The 17,281-nt window shown below is 37.2% G+C and overlaps 2 protein-coding genes across 2 annotated transcripts; one reads left to right on the forward strand and one right to left on the reverse strand.

Moving 5' to 3' along the window:
- Positions 1 to 8,717: 8,717 nt before the first annotated feature.
- LOC129246379 (U6 small nuclear RNA (adenine-(43)-N(6))-methyltransferase) lies at positions 8,718 to 10,198 on the reverse strand. Its single transcript, XM_054885150.1, has 4 exons — positions 10,013 to 10,198; positions 9,740 to 9,959; positions 9,274 to 9,682; positions 8,718 to 9,174 (listed from the first exon to the last, which is right to left on the reverse strand). Exons 1-4 carry the CDS (start codon positions 10,115 to 10,117, stop codon positions 8,985 to 8,987), a joined length of 924 nt encoding a protein of 307 aa, XP_054741125.1. The 5' UTR covers positions 10,118 to 10,198; the 3' UTR covers positions 8,718 to 8,984.
- Positions 10,199 to 12,036: 1,838 nt separating this feature from the next.
- Positions 12,037 to 13,607, forward strand: LOC129246380 (DNA-directed RNA polymerases I, II, and III subunit RPABC4). Its single transcript, XM_054885151.1, has 3 exons — positions 12,037 to 12,228; positions 12,663 to 12,755; positions 13,492 to 13,607. Exons 1-3 carry the CDS (start codon positions 12,168 to 12,170, stop codon positions 13,512 to 13,514), a joined length of 177 nt encoding a protein of 58 aa, XP_054741126.1. The 5' UTR covers positions 12,037 to 12,167; the 3' UTR covers positions 13,515 to 13,607.
- The last annotated feature ends 3,674 nt before the right edge of the window (positions 13,608 to 17,281 follow it).

Genomic DNA, 17,281 nt, shown 5'->3' on the forward strand with positions numbered 1-17,281 from the left:
TGTGGACCAAAAGGAGAATGTAAAGGGAGTATGTTTGAGTAAAACCAGCCCTGTGCATATGCCGTCATCGCGTTGTGTTCTGAGTTCCCTTCACCGTCTCATGAAAGGGTGAGAGTAAACCAATTGTCTGTTGCCAAAGCAATATGAACGCTAAGTAACGGAGAAACTTTATCTGAAAATCCCTTAACTGAGATTAAATTGGAGTTTTCAGTGAATCACGTTGCTGAGCCGACTTTAGAAATTTGCTTATATTTGTTGTTAACAAACAACTCTTTTATTTTTGTACTCCTTTTAATAATCTTCCATATTTTCATTAATCCAGCCAAACTTGTTATATTTGCTTAAAAAAGTTCGCTATTTTAACATTTTTGCCCACTCTCACCGCTCATCTAAAATTACGCGACAGCGAAATTATTATCTCTCACTCTCTGCGCAATCTTATTATATTATTCATGTCGACCACACTTGCCGCTCTACTTTCACTGCTCTCTCTCTCTCTCTTCACGAATTGGCATTCCTTAGCAGTCGAAAAGATTAATTCTTAATTTATTTCAGAAAGAAAATCCCATTTAAAATAATTTTCGGTATTATTTTAGCCATTACTGATGCCTGTGGGACATTTTTACTCTTAAAAGAGCATAAAAGAGGCTCCTCTACCAACCTACGTTCTTTGCTGTAATTATACTCGTACAGCCACTGTTCTCTCATCGGATATCTGCAGCTTTTTTGGAAGCGATTTTCTTAGCGCGAGTTCTCCTTCTCATTTGGACATGCGTTTGGTAAGCTGCGTTTTTAGGAACTGAATTTTCAAAAGAATTTAGTTTATTTTTTTTTTTTGTTTTGTAAATTTTATGCATGCAGATTTTTCGCTCAAACGAGTTTGATTTTTTTATGTTTTTTTTTATTCAAAGCAACGTGCTCTCAAGCTTTTAATAACACAAAAATTAACAAAAAAAATTGTAGTAAAATTATTATATAACAGCAATTTCAAACAAAAAAGTTTAATATTTTCTTTCAAGCTACAGTGAAAAAATTAACTCCGCACACAAAAAAGTGCATAATCGATAAAACAAAAAACAAATACCAAAGAGTAATTAATATTTATAAAATAATGTTTACAAGAGTAATAGCAACAAAAACATGTTGTACCAAAACTAAAACGACTAAACTTCAATTGAAATAAATGCATATGTATTTCATTGTAAATGAACACACACAGGCCAATGTAAGCAAACAAGCAAAAAATAATGCCAACATTAAAGTAAATACATATAAATCTTGGCACGCCTCCTACACTCCCCAAATGCTGGCGAACATAAAATGGTTACATTAAAGAAGACATTTCATTTTCAACAAAAACAATGCAAATATTAATGTTTTGCTTTAAAATTGTTCACTCCCACACACACTCCACTCGACAACCTCACCTACATTCATTCATATGTAAGGCATACGAAGTGAGTGTGTGTCTGCAAACAACATTAGCATTTTTGAGGTAGGTAACAGAAAATTTGCAGAAAATGTTAAAAACAGCACAGCTAATTTTATATTCATTTACATAAATAGTACACATGTATTTGTTGGAAAAGGAGAGCATAGATATAAAAACAACAATTATTAAAACTATCACCGTTGAAAAGAATTTGACTCTTCTGTACACTAATAGACACCCACATACAAATAACAATAAAACATTTCATTTAACTGATGACTCAGCAAATGTTAATTGTATTTACTCTTGTTGTTTACCAATATTAGCATTTATTTCTTTTCAATATTTAACACTAATTAACTGATACAAATTTTTTAATTGAAATTCATTAAGCAAACAGACAATGTAAATTCAATACCACAATGTATTTTACTGTAATAATAGTATTTAATGGTATGTTGAAAAAGCAAACATTTTCCAATTCACCAGCAACACAACAAATAACAAAAAATCAGAAACTTTTACACGCTGCTTATTCATTGGTGGCGCATAGGCATGGCCTCTATCTCTAACTCTTATTCAATTTTTAATTGAAAAAGCAAATTAACACAAATTTGACCAAGGTTTGAATCAACCAAACAGAAAAACTTAAAATTGTCAAGCCGCAAATTGTAAGGAAACTAAATATAAAGAAACATTTGAAGTAAAATCTTAACAACAGCAATTTAGTGAAAGTAATAAAACTAATAAAAAACACAAAAACTAAAATAGGAATTGTGCATATTTTTTAAATGATTTTGCTGAGTAAATAAATATAATATATATGTATGTAAGTATAAAATTGGATCTTGCTCTAAGAGGCACTGCGACCAAAATAATATTTTTTCCTCCATAATTCGTAGTTGTTGTACAGGGTGGGCCATATAGCGTTTGCTTTTTGAACCACCTATTTTTTGAGAATGGTAACACAAATGGCATGTCAAATGTGTTCATAATTTACTTAAAGGTTTGACATTTACGAAATGGGACGCTATACGCTTGAACAAAATTGGGAAATATTGAAAACCTGTTTCCAAAGTTTTGAGTCTTCTTCTTCGTTTCTGCTTTTCAAATCGGTGGCTACGTCAATAAGCAAAATTGTCGAATTTGGGACTCATAAAATCCACACGTTACTGTAGAGAAGCAAATGCATCTACAACGAGTCACTGTTTGGTGCTTTTTTTGGTCTGGCGGCATCATCGGGCCATTTTTTTTTCGAAAATGAGCGAGAAGCCGTGGTTACAGTAAATGGCGAGCGTTACCGTGACATGCTCAACGAGTTGTTCCCAAAAATTGAAGAGGATGATATGGACGACATTTGGTTTCAACAGGACGGTGCAACTTGTCACATTGCCAAAGTTACACTCGAACTTTTGGCTACCGTTTTTGAATTCCGATATCAATTGGCCGCCTCGGAGCTGTGATTTAAGCCCGTTGGACTATTTTTTGTGGGGAGCCGTTAAGGACAAATGCTATGCGAACCATCCAGAGACGATTGATGCTTTAAAACACGAAATCGAAGTTGCCATTCATGAAATTGGAGCCCAAACAATCGAAAATGTGCTCCAAAATTGGGTTGATCGAATGGCCTACTGTAAAGCCAGTCGTGGCAGTCATTTGAACGATATTATTTTTTATTCATAAATGACAATGCTCAATCTTCAAAATAAAAAAACTGTTTGAAAAAATATTGATTAGTTTTTTTTTTATAGCCGATTCAAAAAGCAAATTTTACATGGCCCACCCTATAGCAGTTAACAAAACCCTGCTTAGGGTGCGGCCAGAGTGAACGCTGATGCCGAGCCGAGCCGAGCTTATTGACGCTTATTTTCATGCGAGAAGAAAATTTGTATATAACACAGTGAATGCGAGAATCAGCGCTGAAATTTTGTTTATTCCATGTGTTTTGCTCTTATGTCATTTAATTTTGTTGTTCATTTGTGTTTATAAAATTGCTGTACACGGTAATGGATTCATCTGATGAAGAGTATTTTGCTTCTCCTAGTGTGATTAATGCAATTATTAACACAAAAGAGTTTGGAAAACATCCAATTACACTAAAAAGGAATGAATTTGGTGAATTTTATCATTTACATAATGATTTATCTTATATTTATTTCGTGGAGGGAGCCTGAGAAACGGCTACCCTACTCCATTGGCCAGTTTTTTTTTCGATTTTCGTGGTGTGGTGCACTATGGATTCCTTCCACCTGGCCAAACTGTTAATAAGGAATATTGTTTAAGCGTTATACGTTGTTTACGTGAAGCAATTCATCTAAAAAGACCAGAATTATGGGCCAACAACTCTTGGTTTTTGCATCACGATAATGCACCGTCTCACACTGCACTCGTTCTTCGTGACTATTTCGCCAAAAATTCCACGCATATCGTTCCGCAACCACCGTATTCGCCTGATTTGGCTCCGTGTGACTTCTGGCTATTCCCAAAACTCAAGAGGTCACTCCGGGGAACGCGTTTCGAGTCGATTGAGGAGATAGATGCTGAATCGAAGAAGGTGCTGATGGCTATACCGGAAATGGACTATTTGGCATGTTTCGGGGATTGGAAAAATCGTTGGCATAGGTGTATTTTATCGAGAGGGGATTATTTTGAAGGGGATGAAATTGATTTACAAGAATAAATAAAGATTTTTCATTTTACAACCAAATTCACCTTACTTTTTGCCCACAGGTAAAAAAAGAAAATATTAATCCTGACAATCCTAATAAGGATAATGGAAAACTTTTATCAAATTATTGCATTGTCATCGGTCCTTGATAGGTGTGCAAAATTTCAAGTCGATCAGATTTTTAGAAGCCAGTGAAAATTAAGCTCAAAGATTCCGTTACATACATACATACATACATACATACAACCCGACCTAATAAAAGTGTGTTAAAAACACAACTGCACTCTAAAAAGTAAACATCAACAATCCAAAAAAGCGAGCAAAACGCTTTGAAATTGTTTTCTCGCACTCATCGGCTTTGCTCTCTGCTCTTGTCGGCGCTCACTGTGTTATACACAAGCTTATTTGTATTGACTTGTATGTAATCAGTTTTATCGCACTGACAATCTTTATCGCACTGACAATCTCGGCTCGGCTTTCAGCGTTCACTCTGGCCGCACCCTTAGAGCGGTGAACACGTCGTCGTCCAAGCCATCAAACAACGGTAAGCCCAGGAAAGGGGCAATATCGATGAGCTAGGAACACTCCTACGACAGTAAGTTCTATGTTACCAGAATGGAATCCGACTAATGGATGCAATTTCCCAAAAAAAACTATAGGACGTATTTTCGACGGCAACAATCTGTTTATATACCTATACCCTTTGTGTTATACCTATAATACAAAAAAATTAAAATGTATGATTTATTATTTTATTGTTATTTGAAAATATTAATTATGTATTAGAAAAAATTACAAATTTGTTTTGAAAAAACAATTATTTCATAACAGGTCAAATGGCCGGTTGCGGTAAAAATATGTAAACGTGATACACCGGTACGATGAGTGTTAAGCGAGGAGCGGGCATATGTTTAATATATCGGGGTAAACTCTGAATAGGAATGTCGGCTCTAAGCAGTGGAGGGCCCAGGAAACACGCAATTTCGACAGAGTGTTCCCACGACAGTCGGTTCTACATTACCGGACCGGCACGGATTTATATACAGCGACTCTCATTAGGTGCTCGACTATCATTCGGAATCAAGAGACGACGTAGGTTCGAATCTCGATGAAACACGAAAATTAGGAAAAAGTTTTTTTTAATAGCAGTCGCCCCTCGGCAGGTGATGACAAACCTCTGAGTGTATTTTTGCCATGAAAAAGCTCTTTATAAAAAAATATCTGCTGTTCGGAGTCGGCATGAAACTGTAGGTCCCTCCATTTGTGGAACAGCATCAAGACTCACACCACAAATAAGAGGAGGAGCTCGGCCAAACACCCAAAAAGGATGTACGTGCCATCTATATATACATACATGGGCTTTCACTCCAGCAGCATTTCCCGTATGAGAGTATGGGAAAGGTTTATGCTGCAACAACAACAACAACAACAGGTGCCGATGCGAGAGGGGAGTTAGATGTGTGGATACTAATTCCGCGTACCTACCATTACCATGCCAAATGGTCTCCGTACAGGTTTTTCACTACCCTGTTCAGTTTAGGGAACTTGCGATACACATCCCTAATTCTGGTTGTGCCAAAAGCCAACTAAGATGAACTCTACAAAGCCTTTGGTAAATGACCTACATAGTAAGAGTTGAAATGTTGCAATCACACAAAACATGCTCAGGCGTGTCATCATACTCAAGACAAACCCGGCAATCTGGCTCCGTTAATTCAGTGCATGTGAAAACACGGCCAATAATGGCCGTTTAGGTTCAGCACGCAGCATTTCGTCTAACAACAGGTCCCGCCCATGCAGACACCTGCTTGAGCCTGAGCCACCTCCCAGGCAAGTCAAGAGACACCTCCTTAACTACGCGGACGAGATCCAAGACAAAACAGGCCGACAACTACTGGATCGGACAGTATACAGTCAGACAATTAACGACATTCATCGGGAGACTCTTACCACCTTCTTAAGCTCCCGGCCTCCGAATGCCGTTATCGGAGTCCAGCCATCAACCATAGCAGATGAATAGGTCCAGCTACCCCGAGAGACCTGCGTAACCTTGGCACAATTACGTTCTGGATACTGTAGCAGGTTAAACTCCTTCTTATTCAGAATCGATCCCCACATACTAAACATATTTCCGACACCCCGCACGACACTAACCACCTTTCCGCATGTCCCATCAAACCCACTCATCTAGCACCCCTCTCCTTCTGGACCCAACCTGTCGAAACAGCAAGTTTGCTGGGCCACTATTAGATGGGCTAGACGAAAACGACCGGTGATTCTACTTCACTGACGGGGCACAGTTGCTGCTACAACAACAACAACGTCTAACAACATGATGAGATGCTTGTTAGGAGGGTAATTGAAATGAAACCGAGTTCGATGCTTCTCCATTTGAGTCTATCGGAGTTTCTGACACTAACACTGCTCCAGACCTCCATGTGGTTGTAAATCTATCGGTGGCCATTTTCACTTATAGGCAGTGGTTTAAAAGTTTCTACTTGGAGCTAGTAAACTAGGCATATGAGTGAGTGTTTATCTACTCCAAATACCAATGTGCTGACTGCCATTAGCTCTGGTGCAGCAGATCAAACACTAATCATGTCAGGGATAAGCGCGAAGAGTCTGAAGAGACTTAAGACTTAAGCCATTAGACTCAAAGAATAATTCGCCAACAGCAATAGCCACTGACGTAGACACCGCTCTTGTGGAGAAAACGGAAGAAATGAGTACAATGAATCAGGAATCGGTTTCACTTCAGATTATCAATGAACGTGTCCTGTGGCTCTTTTAGATCCAGTGGAGGTGGCTGCTCATTGACTGCTGAACTGCTCTCTGCCGCATAAACTGTTCCACAGCTATGATATTTGTGGCTCATATGACTTATAAAGGGTCCGCCATATAACTTTACGGAATTAAAAATGCTATAAAAAAGAAACTACTCAATATTTTTCCAAACTGTTTTTTTTTTATTTTGAAGTACGATCCTTCCGGTTAATGATGGAACACAACTTCATTCATATGGCTGCCTCGGCTAGCCATGCACCATCCCATACGATCGGTCCAATTTTTCAACACATTTTCGATTGTATGCGGCTGTATTTCAGCTATGACATCGCGTATGTTGGTCTTCAGTGCATCAATTGTTGCTGGTTTGTTGGCATAACACTAGTCTTTGACGGCACCCCAAAGATAATAATCCAACGGCGTCAAATCGCAGCTCCGAGGCGGCCAAACGATATCATAATTTTAGCTGATAATGCGATCTTCGAAGACAGTGCGCAAGAGATTGATCGTAGCATTCGCTGTGTGGCAAGTAGCGCTATCTTGTTGGAACCAAATGCCACCAATATCCTCCTCTTCAATTTCTCGGAACAAAAATTCGTTCAACATGGTCCGGTAACGCTCTCCATTGATGGTTACAGCCACTCCTCGCTCATTTTCGAAGAAAAATGGACCAATGATGCCTCTCGACCAAAATCCGCACCAAACAGTGACTCGTTGTGAATACATCGGCTTTTCTTCGAGTGCATGCGGGTTTTCTGAGCCCCAAATGCGGCAATTTTGCTTGTTAACATACCCGCCGAGATGGAAATGAGCTTCATCCGAAAAGATGATTTTTCGGTAAAAGTCTTCATCTTCTTCAAGTCGATCCCAAGTCCATGAAGCAAAGCGAAAACGCATTGGGTGGTCGGTCCTTTGAGCGTATACACAACCATTTTCGTTCAGCGGAAGAATAGAACTAATTTTCTGTCAGAAATCAGATGACAGCTAAGTGTTACCATTCTTCAAATAATACCTAGTTCAAATCCGTTGTTTGTTGTTGTTTTTAACAGCATCCGATCAAATCCGTAACGATCGATGGCGGGCCCTGTATAAATAGTTTAGGGAAATAGATTTATCCCTTTGTGTTCCCAGGCGCACTGTGGCTATATTTTCTTCTATAAATAGCGACACAAATTGAATTAAAATCTTTCCTTCACTTTTACTTAAAATTATTTGTTGTTTGTTGTTGTTTTAACAGCATAGTTTGCCCTGTCAGTGTAGGTATATCATCTGTCGTCTTCGTCTAGCTCATCTAGGGGTAGGCCCAGGAAACATGCTGTTTCGACAGGTTGGGTCCAGAGGGAGAGGGAGGTTAGATGAGTCTGATTGAGGGGGCATGTGAAGAGGTGGTTAGTGTCGTGCGGGGTCCCTTCACATGCCGGACATGTGTTTGGTATGTCGGGGTCAATTCTGGATAAGTAGGAGTTTAACCTGCTACAGTATCCAGAACGTGATTGTGCCAGTGTTACACGAGTCTCGCGGGGAAGCTGGAGCTCTTCATCTGCAATAGGTGGTGGTTGGACTCCGATTACGGCATTCACGGGACGGGAGTTCATGAAGGTGGTAACGGTCTCCCGGTGAATGTCGTTTATTGACTGTCTAAATACTGTCCGGTCCAGTAGGTCTCGGTTAGTTTTGTCCTGGAGTTCGTCAGCGTAGTCGAGGAGGTGTCTCCTGACGTGCCTGGGAGGCGGCTCGGGCTCAAGCAGGTGTCTGCAGGGGTGAAACCTACGGTAACACCCTAAAATTATTATTTTATATTACTTTACTTTATAACAATATAGGTAGGTTATCATCGCGGAATACAAAGCAAAATTTTCGTTTTAAAAACAACCAACATTAATGGAAAGATATAGCATGAAAAATATATACCGAGATCGTTTTTAATATGAGGCGTACCGCCACAGTTTTGTTTTAAATACGTAGTTAATTGTACATCACATTCTGTCTAACTAAATATGTATGATTTTGGAAAGATATTATTTTCATTAGTATCTCCTTGTTTATTAAATATTTACTTAGTATATTTGGAATTTTCTAATAGCTTTGCCGGCTTAAATTTTATGCTGATTCGTTAGTTGTTTTATTTGTATTCAGGCTGAAATCAGTACTAAAACTCCAAGCTATGCCCCAACGTGTTGTATTCCCTTGGCAAAATTCTGTGGTAGTGTAGTTTTTAATTTGTTTTTTATCCAAAACTCCTAAAATACTGCCAACACTGCTTTTATGTCCCAACATCGTCGTATAAACGCTATTAAATGATAATAAACATTAATTCTCTTCATACTACACAAACTGTTAGCTCTCATTTAACGTTAAAATAACGATCTAACTACACGCACATACGTACCAAACACATTGTGGGTACAATTCGCTCTCTTCAATTATCCGCTGCACAAAACGCACCTCTCCACCTTCGCAAGCCAATTCTTCATCGTAGCCTGTGTGACAGTTATGCGGCGGTGTACGCTTGTCTTCATTCCTTGTGTTGGCATGAAAAGGATTGGGCAGTGTAGAATCGTAGAATGGTGGGTTGCAAAGGCAAAAGTGAAATGTCACATCCGGTTTGGAGTTGAAAAAGTCTCTAAAGACGACTTGCTTATCAGTCTGTTTGAAAATTTCCACTAAATGCTCCAATTTATTAGCTGTTACGTTGCTCTGAGCATAAGTAAGATTGGTTTCATTCGATTCGAGCGCGTACATGTGCCAGGAATTTTTTCGCGCCGCCAGCAGCGTGTAAATACAGGAAGAACCGCAGCCTATTGGAAATTAGAAATTATGTATTCTACACGTCAAATAAAAATATAGTAGCAAACCTATATCTATACCGCGAACATCTTCCGTTGCTGCAAGTTTAAGTGGTACGAGCAGATCTTCCAGCCAAAGAATGTAGTTTAAGCGAAGAGGCAAAGTGGGTACGAGACTGCCAGGCGCGAATTCCACTTTCAGTTGGAAGTATTCTTGCAGCAACATTTGTGTGAGTGCCCGTAATGTGGATTCATTGCGGTAATCGATGGATACTTTTCCATTGAGCTCCTGCAATGGGACGATAATAATAAGAAGTTTCCCGCATTATTGTGAAAACTTACAAGTTTGCAAACTTTTCGGAAATCTTTGTACTTGATTGCCAAAGCTGTGTAGTCCGGTGGCGTTCGAAATATGTTTCGTGGATGCATCAAACGTTTATTTTTCATTGTTTATCCTTTTGGAATTGAGTATCTTCTGTACCGATAATATTTGTTTACAATAAAATATAATTGCCTACTTTCTTGAGAGAGTACAGTACAACAGCTGATACGACGGTGGTGCCATACTTATTTATTTTCAATTTATCTAAAAAAACGATGCCACACCCGCAACTCACTTTTGCATAGATGGTGCTAAAAGTACGTTGACATATGCAGTAATTAGCAATAAATCCCCAAAATTAATCTGCTCATTCACATTTGGCAGATTATCTCCAAAATTGACAATCAGCTGTCAACACTGCATTGAAAGATTTTTCTTCATAGAAATTGCTTTGGTGGAATATTTTGGAGTTTTTGGTTTGTTTATGTAAGGAAAAGACTAGGGGAAGGAATAGCTGCGCAAATGGCTACTAGTAATAAACAGATGGAGGAAATCTGTAAACGACGTTTACTGAGGCTTCAAAAAATTATCGCAGTACTACGCATTCGAATTTCGATATTACATTTTATAATAAGTAATAGAAAAACTCACGTTTATGGACAAACCCTTTTTTCTGTTATATGAACGCATAGTTAGTTGTTGTTGCTGTTGTTGTTGTAGCAGTACCTTTGGCCTGTCAGTGTAGCGTAATCACCGGTCGTCTTCGCCTAGCTCATCTAACGATAGGCCCAGGAAACTAGCTGTTTCAACGGCTTGGGTCCATAGGGAGAGGGGTGTTAGATGAGTGGGCTTAACGGGGCATGTGAAAAGGTGGTTAGTGTCGAGATGGGTGCCTTCACATGCAGGACATATGTATGTTTAGTATATCGGGGTCGATTCTGGATAAGTAGGAGTTTAACCTGCTACAATATCCAGAACGTAATTGTGCCAAGGTTACGCGGGACACTCGGGGAAGTTGGAGTCTTCGTCTGCAATGGGTGGTGGTTGGACTCCGATAACGGCATCCGGGGGTCAGGGCTTAAGAAGGTGGTGAGAGTCTCCCGATGAATGTCGTTTATGGGCTGTTTGTACACTGTCCAATCCAGTAGTTGTCTGTTTGTTTTGTCTGAGATCTCGTCCGCATAGTTAGTAATACCTAACACCTAATACCTTTTGTGGCATCAATTTTAATTTGTTTTTACTTTGACGTTTTTCTTAATAATTGTAAAAATAATTATCTATTACACAGAAAACACAGGGTTGTATGCCAAAAAATATGGTTATAATCTCAGATTTTGGGAGAGATATTTTGTATGGGAAATCTCGTTGCTTAATTACGGATTGGGAGTTAAGCACGTATTTATATGTGAATGTATTACTATATGAAAACACTTATGCAAGTTTTGTATAATTTTAACCGATCAGCTAAGTTATTGCCAAATATGGTACTGAAAATCAAAATCCCAAAAGTAAGGGAAAAACAAAAATTACTTGATCTTCATACAGAAATTCTTAAGTTTAATTAACTGGCACTGGAAATTTTTCAAAAAAACAAATATGGCAATTGATATTAATGTTTACTGTTGAATTTCTAAATGACTCTTTTATATTGCAGAAGCCCAACATAAACTTGAGAAAACTTAAAAACATTATTTTGCATATTTCTCCCCATACATTTTTTTAAATTTTATCTTAACATTTCCAGAGTGCAGTTCAATTAAATTTTTTGTTGTAATACTTGAGCCTCGAATTAGGCTGTGTAGGATACTTTGAAATATAAATTTATTTGTATGAATGAAGTCATAACGCTTATTTACACGATTTATGTTGTTTACGTGGCTTTTTAACTTTTAAATGATTTATGTTGTTTACATGGATTTTCAACTTTTAAATGAATACCATTATAAGGTGCTCTGCTGCATTTCGTACAGAGAACAACGTAAGGTAAATAAAAATAAGTGGGAGCTCTATTGTGGCAATATCCAACAAAACGAACAAGCCCACCAAACTGTTGTCAAAACAAACACGCTGTCAGATTTCGCTAGAATTCATTGCATTCACTTTCTTGTTTCTACTTGTGAAATTTCGTTATTTCATTGAAATTGTGAATTTAGACTATCTGCAAAAAGCACAATCATGTCCGAGAGCAGCTCTAAGGATACTGTGTTAAAGACGGCTATGACCTATATCTGTGGCGGTAAGTGAATTATAGGCAAAGGTGTCGAGCTTTGCAATCCCGCGTGGTGTTGCTTTCCTACATACATATGTATGTATCTTCGGACGGGCGACTTTTAAACGCAATATTACTATTTCACAAGTCGAATTTGCAAGGCTTGTGTAGAAATTACTAGAAAATGGTTTTTTAATATTTTTTATTTGAACGCTTTTCAATAACTTCGAATGATTTCTGTAATTCTGAATGGTTCTTCAGTGAACTTATGTAAAAATATATATGTATGTAAAAAGTCAGCTAGTATAAAACTGGAAGGAAGAACCTTAATCACCGATACACTTCATACCGATGTTTCGTAATTATGCGGTTAAAAAATCGCACCTGTGCTCGCAAAATTGTTTTAGTATTCATTAAATTTCACAGTACTTATTTAAATTATCCTTTTGTGTCATATACAGAGTGTCATCATGAGAACGAGATGCGCCCGCGCGATCCTATACGTTGCCGAGAATGTGGATATCGTATCATGTACAAGAAGCGTACCAAGCGCTGTAAGTGGACGATTTTTCAGAATTCCAAAAGTTTATATTTCTGTGGGCTTTTGACAACACCTTAGCAGTTTTTAATTTGACTTTAAGTTGGAGCAAATGGAACGAAACTACTGATATATACTTAAAACCACCATTCAACTCTTATTTTGTATTCATAGGTCAAACTTGCATAAAAAATTTTTAATGATAAATATTTACACGCTTGCTGTTATACGAGTATTACATGAACTAAAAAGTTCTGGATATGTTCCGTTATTTGACTTTAGTGAGCCACATATCACGATGAATATATTATAACGGATTATATTAAACAGCCATTTAAAGGTAGAGAAGGCGTCCATAAAAAATTGGTCTAAAACATTAGCGAATGGAGAAGCAAAGCGGTGACTCCAACGATTCCGCCCCAGAAGATCAATCGTTGAACGTAGCGAATTTTTTTACTTGCCCAATATTATATAATATTAGACGGAAACTAAACAAACACACTCAAAGACCACTATAATATGCAACGATTGTTTCAAAATGGCTTAAGAACTTCAAATTTTGCATTCATTGATAAAAAAGCTGTTCTATTTCTAAAGTACAGGATAAGAATTAGGTGCTTCACTTGTAAAAAAACTGTTGTCCTAAGTTGTGACAAAAACCCATCTTTCTAATTTCTTCTTTAGAAAGAACTATTTTCAAACAAATTAGTTTATTAATTAAAATATCTTTTATTTATTTATTTTACTTTCAGTGGTTGTGTTCGATGCGCGCTAACTTCCGAACCGTTCAGTGACGTTTTCAAATATTAGACTTAAGTGAACCTCTTTCGTAGAAATAAATAAAAATAAAAAACATAGCATAATGAAATCGTGAATTGCCTTTATTTTGTATACACTATAGGGGCCAAGGCGAGTCTATTAAAGTTGGTATCGGTAGACCAGCTGAATTTTTTTTCTTTCACCGTGTACATCTGGTTGTTAGCATAAAATTAAATGACGAAAATCAATTTATAATAAGCTGCTACAATAACAATAACAACGAACAACTATTCACATCCCGAACCGCGGCTCTCATCCTGAGGAACTTGAGGCTATTACAACTGAACTGCAACGGATTCGAGCAAGATTGACAATATAACCGGATACATGAACCGTCATGGTATTTTAATAACTGCGGTCCAAGAAACAAAACAGACCAAAAGACAAACGCTAGTTCCTCCCTAATTCCAAGAGAGTGTTGCAACGTAAACCGAAAAAATGGCAAGCGAGATACTGGTGGTGACCTAGCGTTTATAGTTCACCATAATATGCAATATCGTTTTATCGATAAACACACCAACCGCAGGGACTGTACCTTAAAATTTAAAGAATTAGCTGTCTGGTCAGACGATGCCGAGCTCGAAACAATTAACATCTATATACCCCCTGACACCTGCTGTCCGGCTGGATATCACCTTAGCGCTTATCAGAAGTGAAACACAGTGATACCAAGGTGCTTAGAAGCGAAGAGCTATGGCTAAGAGATATAAGCTGATCCCAAACTGTGGGCTAACGACAGGTTAAGTCCGTATTGAGAGGGTATAACCAAAGGAGATTTGAGCTACAGTTTTTTCGAGTTATACTCCGATACTCTGTGTTGCACGATTTTTTAAAAAGTCGCGTTCGCTGTGAAATTCTGACAACTTTGGCAAAAGTACAGCGTTTTGACTGCCAAAAATTCGGTCACTGTTGCGCGCCAAACGTTTTTAATCGGCATCATACAAATTTTGTTTGTACGATTGATTTATTATTTTCTTTCTTTCTATTTTAAATAGTAAATTACTTGGATTTTTGGACTGTTTCTTCTTCTGGATATCTTACTTAGCTCAGGAACTGGGTTCTAATCTCTGTTTGTGAACATGGCAATGCAAATCAATAAGGAATATGCTGACATCCTCGTTTCCATCACAGGAAACGGTATCGGTTCTACGATAGGCTTGCCAAGTAAGATGTTAAGTGGACGGATATCCGCTTTCAAAATCAAAACTAAAAAATTAGAAAAATATCATGAAATTGCACAGAATTGCGGTGGGGACGGATTTCTTGCCGTCGACTATTTTTACTACGCCAAAATAATTACATTAATTTCTATTTTTTCCGACGGGTTGAAGGCTCAGGGTTATTTCTCTGAATACTTAATGAAAATTTTTTTTTACAAACAACACGGGGCAAATAACAAGCAAATAATATTCGATTTGCATAGGAGAATACGCAAAATATCAATAATTTAAAAAAAAGTTTTTTTTTTGTTTTTGTAATAATGAACTTCAACGAGTACCTTCACAAATATAGCAAACGAAAAATTAGTTTTATTGTAACCACAAAACATGATTCAATTATTAAAGGTTTGCTCACTAGTGACATTCGATTTTTGACACTCCCTTACAAAAGGTTGTATTTAAGAAGATGCATAAAAAGGAAAAAATTAAATCCTTTTTGGGAGAAATGGTAGCAAAATAGTATTTTGTTACTTAAATGGAAACAAACTGCTAACGGTTTAAAACATAAATTTTAATTAATATTTGAAGGTTAATTATGGTATAGATAGAAGTGATTAGCGGAAATAGCCAAGTCTAATATTAAAACAAGAAACTATTTCACATAATCCAAGATTTTATTTTGTGAATTAATTTTTAAATTTAAAACCAATAGCGAAGTTTCGCCAATATGAAACTATTTTGTTAAAAATAAATAAATAATTGGCACGTACAATTCTGTTAGGTGTTTCGCCGAGATCCTCCTCCTATTTGTAGCGCGCGTTCCACATTTGGAAGGCCCTACAGTTTTAAGCCGATTCCGGTAGATGGTTTTTTATGAGAAGCCCTTTCATACTGGTACTGTGCTTTTCTAAGCCTCCTCTGGGCACTTCATCCATCCATAGGAAGGTGGGTTCATTGGAAACAAGTTCTGCCAACTTTTTTATAATGAGGTCTGTAATGTAATCGATTGCGTCGGGACTATTCAATAATTATCGCTGCTGTAACTCTTTAGCAAACGCTAGCTCTTTGCAAAACATGAGTTCCGTTTAAATCACCACATCATAAGAAATAAAGCTTTGTAAATTCTCCATCTCGACCTCGGATTGCGTCAAATACTCTATCATGTCCTGACTTAAGCGGTATGTATTCCATGTCATACTACCATAGTCCTGAACGTACCGATGAAAACTTATGAGCGAGTTGTTACTCGTAAGTAGTCCATTTTGAAAATGAAATGTTTTTTCTACAAGTCAAAGTTTCTACAGCTAGCAACCCAGTGTCTTGCTAAGGGAGCCGATTTGTCAAGAGGGAATGAGAAAGCTGCTTACTGAGCAAACCTTTTATTATTGAATCATGACCACAAAATGTCAGCTGAAAACCGTCCCGTCGCAAGTGTTTAACCGATGGAAGTGGATCAGTTGATCACCACCCGTCAACCCGTTACCCGCTGTCTCACTGCAATTCCGTTTCGGGCCTAAAGAAAAGGTATTGCTTGTTGTTGTAGCATAAACATTCCCACTACTTACATAAGGGGAATGCTGCTAGAGTGGCATTCATTGGTCGGATATATGTACATAATTCCGGGTCGTTTCGGTAACGTAGAACCAACTGCCGTGGAAACGTGCTGTTAATTGTTATTGCATAGAGTGAAAACCAAAAATACTCACTTTTTATGGATCAAGTAAATCACTGCTCCTGGACTTTCATTAAATCCAAGCAGTCTACATCAATCGTTTTCCCCCACCCAGATTCATTAACAACTCCGATTATTTATTTTTACTTTAAACTAATTTTAATATGTTTATTTTGAAATATTGAGAAATATAATTTAAACTAAATATTTTGACATTCAGTTATCGTACTCAGCAATACAATGACGCTGTAGTAAATTTTTCTTTTTCAGTTTTGTAGATATTTTTTTGTATGTATGTAAATGACTTTTGACCGCTTCCATTACCGTTACGATATACATACGAATATGTGGATTCATTTCACATTTCACTACTGTTCTTCGCTACTTTTCGTCGCTTTATTTTACTTAAGTTCTTTTGACTAAACTTAAATTTTGTAAATTGAATTATTTTGCAATTTGGATTTTCACTTAACCTCAAATTTTATGCATTTTTTATTTTACTTTTTTTACTTCTCTTGCCAAAATGCGCCTAATTAGCTTTTGGGTGATTTTTTAAATTTTGTGTATTGTATTTGCAAAAGGGCGTTTACAACATTTTATACTATACACTAGGGTGCTTCACTTTACTAGCGCTTCGCAAATACGCTTTTTCTATCGAAATTTCATTTAAATATTTTGCTTAAAATCGATTTGTTTTGTAATTTTTCATGTTTTTCATGTTTGTATTGTTGCATTTTAATTTATTATAATTTGCTTGTTTCATTTTCAGTCGCTTTCGTATGGTGAGTCATTTTTCGCTTGTGCTACATACAATACATCAAGTATTTTATTTTTTATAATTTTTTTATGGGTTTTTATAAATTTTTTTTTTGTAGTTCCTTGACGATTTCG

Source organism: Anastrepha obliqua, chromosome 4 (genome assembly GCF_027943255.1).
Source record: "Anastrepha obliqua isolate idAnaObli1 chromosome 4, idAnaObli1_1.0, whole genome shotgun sequence".
In the NCBI taxonomy this organism is placed as follows: Eukaryota; Metazoa; Arthropoda; class Insecta; order Diptera; family Tephritidae; genus Anastrepha; species Anastrepha obliqua.